At 37.3% G+C, this 9,488-nt stretch overlaps 1 protein-coding gene across 1 annotated transcript; it reads left to right on the plus strand.

The window, feature by feature from the left end:
* The first annotated feature begins 8,154 nt into the window (after positions 1-8,154).
* On the plus strand, positions 8,155-9,112 carry LOC120077518 (mavicyanin-like). The gene is made up of 2 exons (XM_039031429.1): positions 8,155-8,500; positions 8,588-9,112. The coding sequence occupies exons 1-2, from the start codon at positions 8,338-8,340 to the stop codon at positions 8,962-8,964; spliced, it is 540 nt and encodes a 179-aa protein (XP_038887357.1). The 5' UTR covers positions 8,155-8,337; the 3' UTR covers positions 8,965-9,112.
* The last annotated feature ends 376 nt before the right edge of the window (positions 9,113-9,488 follow it).

Here is a 9,488-nt window from a genome sequence, read left to right on the forward strand (position 1 = left end):
CGACGTTTCCAATAGCTGCAGCCATAGTCGTATATTCTACTGGAATTTCTGAGGATGACGGTCCTGGGCTATCTACTCGGCCACCATGCCCCTTAGCTGTCCCACCACGACCTGCGTGACGACGTTTCCAATAGCTGCAGCCATAGTCGTATATTCTACTGGAATTTCTGAGGATGACGGTCCTGGCGGGGGCACAAACGAAGCTCGGGGCTCGCTTCTTGGTTTAACCTTCTGCCAAGTTGACCTAGAGGGGTCACGAGGTGGCGGGTCCCGCACCTCTTGGCTCTACACCTCGGGTTCTTGCCGATCAGGGTCCTGCTCCCCAACTACTTTCTTGCCTCGACTGCCCCTTCCTCTAGTTCGTGGCGTCATTCTTGGTGATCACACACAATACTTTAATACACACTAGCAGGGTAAACCATCAAATGACTGAACAACAGGTAAGATTTCATATATATATATATATATATATATATATTATATATTATATATATATATATATAATATTTCCCTAAGGAATTTAAACAACATATGGAACAGATTAGACTCACGATGTAAGTCAGTCTACAGAACCTAAAACTTAGGCTCTGATACCAACTGTAACGACCCTACTTTCCTACTTATTTCTAGGACACTACTTCATGCATGCATAGACTTAACCGTACATTTTCTTTTAAATCACCAAATAAAAGAGCCGAATTTTATTTAATAGTGCTCAAATGAGCAAGATAAGAAAACATAATTAAATAATAATAAATAAACTAAAACAAAAATAAAATAAAATTTACCGTTCAGGGTACCCCTAAACCCAACTTTAAATGAAAACAATTAAATAGTCAAATAGTAAAATTAATTAAATTTTGCATGAGAGTTTAAAACGCCTAACTCCTAAACCAGGCTAAAAAAAAACATGATATTAAGTGCGGAAACAGTCAGTCGTCCTAATGGCCAGGTCACTGATCTCTCTTGTCATGCGCCGGTCTATCATTACCCTTACCTGAATAGGGAAAGAAAAGGTGAGTATAAAAAGTATATTCAGTAAGCGCCCACTAATGGGCCCATTCAGTGATTTGTTAGTCTTTCCATTGGACCAAAAATGCACAAGGGGGCATAGGTATAAGGGACGAACCCGAAGGCCACACTTTCATAAGTAGTGACACAAAGGTCACAGGCATAAACACAAGTGGTGATCCCAAAAAGGACACCGTACATAAGCATAGGGTGTAGTCCCAAAGGCTCACACATGCGATGTGCATAGCCCAATGGTAACACTAACAGCCACTAAAATCTCATATGGAGATAAGCATACAATCATGAATCCTGGAGCTAACAATCATTAACATCTCAGATATAAGCATGCGATCAAGGCCATGAATCAGCATCAAATTTTATCACAGTCTACTCATACACCAAGGCTTATCACAGTCTACTCATACATCCAACTTTACCATAGTATTCTCATACGTCAACTTCAGCACAATTATCCATATCAAATTTTATCACAGTTTACTCATACATGACATAAGAATCTTTCAGCAAGTTTATCAAGATCTTAGGGCAAAACCGGCAGTAAACCACTTACGTCGGGATAACGAATTGCCCCAAAACAAACCCTTACTACGCTTGGAAACTTCCTTCACCGCCACACGTTCCTGAAACCAACCACAAATTCCATGGGTGAAGGTTAGCTTAGGCCCAAGAATCCCAAAAGACAATGGGCTGCTAAAAGGGAACCGAAACTTACACGATTCGGCAACAACCAGCACTGCCTGCGTCAGAACTGGTGAACAACGCTTGGGTTAGGTCGACGACTGGCGAACTCTACGTGCGACGTGGTTGGCTAGAGGTCTAACGCGCGGTGGACGAACAGTGGGAAGACGCAGCTACGTGTCGTCGGTGGTCGAGCTTTGCAGTGGCGCGAATAAAGGCTTCGGCTAGGAGGTGCGTGGTCGACGAACGGATCTGTATGTCTTCTGGTGTGCGATTGACGATGGCTTCAGCTAGGCGATGCACGGTCGACGAATGGAGGCAGCACGGGGAAGGACGACGAAAAGGAAGAAGAAGAAAATGAAGAAGAAGAAAACGCTAGCGGCAGCGGAGATTGCCCAGTGAAGGGAAACGTGCGGCTGGAGGAAGAAGAAGAGAAAAAGAAAAAAAAAAGATTTTTTCTCCTTTTTTTCCTTTTGCACGCAACTCGAGGTCCCCAAAATTCATTTATAACCCTAATTCCCTTCCTTTTTTCCTAAATTAACCATCAACTTTTTTTTTTTTTATTTCTTTCTTTAACCTTTTTTTTAAAGTACAAATCTTTAGGGCGTCCCAAGGAGATTAATAACCTACTCGATATATTATTCTTAGCTCTTGCGTCTCTAAGAGTTCACAGTCTAGATTTAAGCGAAACTTCGTGTCACCTTGGGAGTGACCTGCATTTGGAAAGTATTTTTAGCTTAAATTTAGACTCTGGTGAATAAGGGGAAGTTGTTCGAACAGAAGTCCAGTGTATGATTTCAACTGCCACGTTTCCACATAGTTCACACCGTGAGATTCATATGACGCTTTGTGTCACCCTAGAAGTGACCTCCCTTCGAAAAGCGGATGTATGAGTCAATATCAAGGTGAACCGGGAAAGTAGTTCATAGTAAGTAGGTGAAGGAAATATGTCAACATATCCTATGGTCTCCTCCATTAGTTTGAACCGTGAGATTTCTATGTTGCGTCTGTTGTCATTTTTCAGTCAATATTAGCTAGTCGTTAACCGCGGCAATCCCTACGGAGGGTTATAACATAGGATTCAGAACAACCCAGACTTTAGTAAAATGAATAGGGTTTTATAGTTCCGTCTTGGGTATTGTCTTCTATTTCAGAGTCATACTCATACCGTTCTATAAGATCCGAAAATTGAGGGTCTACACTTTCAAAATTATTAAGTGTTAATAATGTTTGACCAAAAGCGGTACCTAAATGACTATCGGAATATGAGTTATTCTGGAGGTAGTATTTAGTCAAGAATGTCTTGAAGTAGTATCGTTGCAAAAGAATAATCTTGGGTAAATTATTAAAATTACTAAAACTTGATTGGATTTAAATTTTAGAATGATAAGTTCAATAATACAAGTGTTGGCATCAGATAAATTCATTGGGGATAATTATATGAATTTGAAATCAAATTTGAACACAATATTTATGATAGACGATTTTCGGTTTTTCTTAATGGAGGATTATCTTCCCATTCTTAGCTCTAACACAAACCAAAATGTTCGAGATGTATATGATAGATGGGCCAGGGCTAATGATATAGCCAATATCTGATGTATTGACAAAAGAAGCATGAGGATATGAGTACTGCCAAAGAGATTATGGAATCTCGGCAGAGGGATGTTTTGATAACCATCCTTCACCCTGTGGCATGATGCCATTAAGTACATTTACAACAGTCGCATGAAAGTTGGGACCAATATTCGTGAATATGTCTTGGACATGATGGTCCACTTTAATCTGGCAGTAGTAAATGGTGTTATCATGGACGAGAGAAGTCAAGTTGGTTTTATTCTAGAATCTCTTCTGAAGAGTTTTCTACAATTCTGAATGCATTAATGAATACAATTTGACCATTCTACTCAATGAGCTATAGGCTTACCAGACATTATTGGGAACAAAGGGTCTAGTGTCAGAAGTAAATGTTACTATTGCCAAGAAGAGAGGAATGTCCTCCAAGCCTGATGTTGCCTCATCTTCAAAGAGTAAGAGTATTCTTGTGAAGAAGGGCAAAGGAAAAGGGAAGAAAAAAACCTGCTGGAAAGAAAGGCAACGATAACGCTATAGATAAAGGGAAGTGTTTCCACTGCAACGAAAAAGGGCACTGAAGGAGACACTGCCCTCAGTATCTTGTTAAGAAGAGAGCAGAGGAAGGTAGCCAGGCTAACTTGACCCTGGGACCATTTGCTCAACTCATCCAGTGGGAGAAGTTGCTGCTTGATGTCACTACTTTTGTAAATCTTGTTGAAAACAAATTGTATATATTAAAAAAAAATTATGTTTATTCTAGCAACCTCTGTTAGGAATCAAATTGTTAAAAGCCATTTGTAAATATTAAGATTTTTAAATGGCTACATCAAAGTATAGAAAGTTAAAAATATTTCTAGATCTGACTATTAACAAAGAGTTGTTGAGACAGGTCAGATGCATCTTGCTCAAAGAGTTGAGAGTGCCTCAAAGTAGTGGGAGAAAAGTGTGCTTCCTGGCCATTAATTGAGATTAAGATGCAATCCCCATATAATTTTATCAAAAGCCTATTGTATACCTAACAATGTTTACAATGATTCTCTCAGCTAAAGTGTTTGAGAATTACCTAGTAGGACTAGAAATACCAGATAACCTAGGACAAGTGTGAGAAATATCGGGTATGGAGATACCAAATGATAAAAGATGGGTATGGGATGCCCTAGTTTATTGTATTTCTCTATAAAACTCAGAAACTCGGTCTTATATATCGAATATATAAGTTACCACTGGAGTTTTAGTCCAAGTGGGAGTTTGTTGGGTTTTATGTCCTAAAACTCGTGGTATGTAAATAATAGAACTTATTCTGATAATTCAATAAAGGTGTTATTGAATAGATCTATTGCTTGAATAGAAATTCAATAAACCTAAAAGTCCCTTGACTATTGGATGAGTACTTGAACTTTATGTGGAGACATAAAGGTGGATCAGGTTCGAGTAAATAGTCAAAATGATCTATAGTATATGGATAAGGTTGGGTACCTTATTCTGGTAACACTATTAGATGCAGCCTACTCTATAGTTGTTACAAGGAGTTGTAAAGTGCTACAAACGAAGTGATCCTAATTCGTTCATGTTGGACATGAGGAATGAGGGTGTCCTTGTGCAAAAGAGTTTGTACAAGATCGGACCACGAAATGAGTCACTCTTACTTTATAACACTGTTTACTGTTTAAGACTGACTATTTCAAAGCGATGACCTAGGTAACTTGACCTTAATCCTGAGCTAACTATTAACTCCTGTTTATTCGGGATTCCCTTAGATTTGCATAGGTGAGAGTTGGCTCAAAAGCGTCGGCTCAATAAGACTCCAATTTCAGGGGTAAGACTGGATAGATAGCTGGGGACATAGGGTGCAAGAGGGAATTCACTCCTACCTGCTTTAGGGATAGTAGAAAGGTTGTTCCCTTAAGTGCTAATTCTGGGTCTTGAACAAGGAATCTCGCCCTCTCATTTGGCATGAGAGGGACTTGGTTTTGTGATTGGATCATAAAACAATTGTTCATTAGGGGATTAGTGGGGACTTAAGGAACAAGAGGTAATTTCGGGGGTAAAACAGAGATTTGACTCAGCCGTTATTACGAACAACCTGTGAAGGGTTAACTTACTAATCATGGTTATATCGAGTGGACATAATATATCTACAGTGAGGGGAGTTCAACTATGGGATTTTGTGGAGTAATCCATTAGTTAACGAATGGGGGTTAGATCGGTCTAATGAGTTTAGCTGATTAATCTCGGATCGTTGGAGCCTATGATTTGTAGGTCCATGAGGTTCCCTTACTAGCTCGAAAATGGATTAGCTTTAAAGTAGCGTGATAAGTTAATTTGAAACGTTCAAATTAGAATCAAACAGAATTGGAGAAAATATATTTAAAAATGATTTAAATATATGCAGATGAATTTATTTAATATTGAATATTAAACTAATTAGAATTATTTAAATTATTTAAATAATTATTTATTAATTTTATTAGAAAATTAATTTATGAAATTAATTTGTAAAATTAATAAATTTTGATTTTAGAAATAAAATATGATTTTAAAATCAAAATTGGATTTTGGAAATAGAAAATTTACACAAAAAGCAAAAAGTGTTTTTCCATGTTCATCTTCAATAGTTGCTCACTAGGAACCCATCACCTCTTCCTTCATTAAACTTCAAGCATGAGCTGCATCTCATACAACACATCTCTTTGCCTGATAGTAAGCAATATATTGAAGAGGTTGGAGTAAAGTTGAAGGTGATGAACCGATTGAATTTTTGTTGAAAAAATTGGATGAAGAAGAATGGGTTCATTCAGTGAGCTTTCTCCATATCCCATTTTATTCCAGCTTATTTTGAGTCCCACAACTCAATCTAGAGCATCAAGAGGATAGTAGGGAAGATCTTGTGGTGGTCTACACAAGGATTTGGAGGATTTAGTAGCTAGAAATAGAGATTTCAACGGTTCGGCCAAGGTATGTTCTTGAAACCTATTAAACTCTATTTTAGCATGTTTCTTTTCTGCCAAAATTAATTATTAGAGTGCTTATGGATCCTGAACTCTTCCGCTGCGTGCTGGTGTCGATCCAATAGAGGTTTGAGTTGGCGATTTGGCCACTTGCATCCATGTAAATCAATCGCACCAATGCAAATCAAAGGACCGCCCTTAAAGGTAGAAATTCTCAACTCATTCAAGATTGAGGTCATGTTACCTATGGTCATCCTAGTGAAGTGAAGTCTCTGTCATGAACGGCGTTATATAACGAGACTCTAACACGTCGTGGTCCGATCTTATACAAACTCCTTTGTATAGGACACCCCCGCTCGCATGTTTCCACATGAATGATCAGGATCAAACCATCTGTAGCAAGTCACAACATTTGTAACTATTCTACAAAGCGGGTCGTATTCGTAGCGTTACTAGGATAAGATATCCCTCATATATCCATATCCTACAGACCATTTTGGTTATCACTTAAGACATGATCCACCTGTATGTCTCCACATACATGCTTAAGTTACAAACGACAACTAGGGATCTTAGTTTATTAGTTTGTGGTAAAGTAAATAAAACATCCAATGTTCCATAGACAATAGTGAAGAAAATATCATATATTATTATATCATAAGCGTTTGCTCAAAATTATGTTTACGACCCACAAGACCTAACGAGAGTTTAGGCATCATCCCCAACATTTGTAACCTTATTCAAACTTTTTTCATTAAATTTGCACATCAATTTTTACCTCAAAATTGAATTGATGTAAATTTTTTTTCTTTAACCATCCAAAACTTTTATAATTTCCACACCATTTCACCTAAAAATATTCTTAAACTTTATATTTTCCATTTATTTTTAGAATTTTTGCTCGTGCATCAACATTCATAATAGACATTTAAATATTGTCTTACTTTATGGAAATTGTGATTAAAAATGGTCAATTATAGTCTAATTAAGTCATAATTAAAGTTTAATTAACCAATTATAACAATTTTGATTAATTTCTATAATATTCCTAAAATTTCCATCAATATCGATATTTCCATCGATATTTCATAAAACTAGAACCGTGATACTTTCATCGACATCGATATTTTGAACCTTGGTTATAATAACCGACTCTTCCTCCTTCTAATGTTTCCAGTAACTCCATTCACCGACGATCAACTCTGAGGACCACCTTTAGCAACCAACTCCAACAACCACATCTGGTGACCAACTTTGACAATCACTCTAGCGCCCAACTCTAGTGAAGACTACCTCTAACGAGAAGTTTTAGCGATTATCTTATACAAGTACCTTCAGCAGCCAACTTCAACGACCACCTCTAGTGGCCAATTCCAACAAAGATCACATTCGACATTGAATTTCAAAGCTTGTACTTTTTATAACTTGTACTCCAAACATAGACTATTAAAACTTTGACTATTCTACACCTGAAAACACAAATTATTATAACTCAAACTATTTTAATATGTATCCTAAACACATACTATTATAATCTACACTATTATAAGATACAAATTATAATTTTCACCTATTATAATAACCAATTCATCGTCTAAAATAACCTCCAAAATTATATAAATGTTTTTTAAACCGCGACTCAGGTGGTACTTTTTACAATTCAGCCCAAGGAGAATTAAGGGAATGATAATGAGGTTAATAAGAAAAGTTAAAAGAAGAGATAAAATAATGAGTGAGTTAGTAAGATTTATTATTTTTTTTTTTTAACACAACAAGGATGAAATGGAAGATTATTTTTTTTTAAAAAAAAAAACCATGTCAATATGATCGAATCAAAATCCGTATAAAACTAACAGGAGGAGAATTCAAATAGGGCTTAAAAAGAAAATACAATAGAGATGGGCAATAATTATTAGGGCATAACAATTCTCAACAACTAACTTTATTCTCGAAATGGGGTAGATTCCGAATTTTGTTTGACCCCTTCTTTCTAACTTCAATAATATAGAAAGGGAGTGTAGTTGTTGTTTGGTTTCTACTCTCACTCTCTATCACAGTTCACAGCCACAATTTCTTCTTCATCTCTCTCATAGGTTCTGAGAAGATGGGTTCGGCGCTGCTGTGGATCTCGACAATGGCGCTCTTTACAGTGTCGGTGGCTGCTACAGTCCACAAAGTCGGCGACTCTGCTGGTTGGACAACTCTCATCCCCGTCGATTATGCCAAATGGGCTTCTTCCAAGCAATTCCATGTCGGCGACTCTCTCCGTAAGCTCCTTTCCTCTTCTAATTTCTTTAATTTTTACTGCATTCCTCTATAATTTGGTCTTGTTTACGAAATTTTGAGTACTCCAGTGTTTAAATACAACACCGAGTTTCACAATGTACTGCAAGTGACTCAAGAGCAGTTTAAGTCCTGTAACTCATCTTCTCCGGTGGCGTCGTACAACTCCGGCGCAGATTCCATCGTTTTAAAGAGACCTGGAACCTTCTATTACCTGTGTGGCTTCCCAGGTCACTGTCAAGTGGGTCAGAAAGTCGAAGTTAAGGTCACTGCAGGTTCCTCCTCTGCATTAATTGGTCCTGCATCAGGCCCAGGCCCAAGCCCAAGCCCAAGCCCAATGGGCCCATCTGGTTCTGCTCCAGCGCCAAGCGCTGCTTCCACTATTTCCTTCTTCTTCTCTGTGATTTGCGTCCCTGTGGTTACTTTGTTGTACTGTGTGTGTGTTTGAATTTCAATGCTTCTTCCACTTGGGCTGTGCGTTCTGGCTTAAGTTATGTATTAGTACTCTGAATATTGGACCTAGTTCTAATGATGTTGTTGTTTCTTTGTTTGTACTAATCATATGAACATCCCCTTTCTCTTCTTTATATTTCTCACCTAATTTGTGTCTTTTGAATTACTTCTACAAGTTTGCTTATTACACTAAATCAATTGTCCTACACCACATATAGTGATATAGTATGTGTTATGATTGGAATACTTCCACTCACTATTGTATTTAAAAGAAAATACTTATAGAATAGCATAGTTTGTTCAATGATGTTAAGTAATTAAAAGGGGGTTTTCAATAAGAAAAAGATTTGGGTGCACCCATTTTTGGTTGGACACAACACCTCAATAAAAATTTGCATGTGGTTGATTTTCTTTCTTTTTCTATAAAGAACATGAGATGTATGAGATTATGTGTATTTTAGGTTACACCTGCCATTTCAAAAAACATTGGTTTTTATGAATAAAATATGTATTTTAGAA

This window comes from Benincasa hispida, chromosome 5 (genome assembly GCF_009727055.1).
Source record: "Benincasa hispida cultivar B227 chromosome 5, ASM972705v1, whole genome shotgun sequence".
In the NCBI taxonomy this organism is placed as follows: domain Eukaryota; kingdom Viridiplantae; phylum Streptophyta; class Magnoliopsida; order Cucurbitales; family Cucurbitaceae; genus Benincasa; species Benincasa hispida.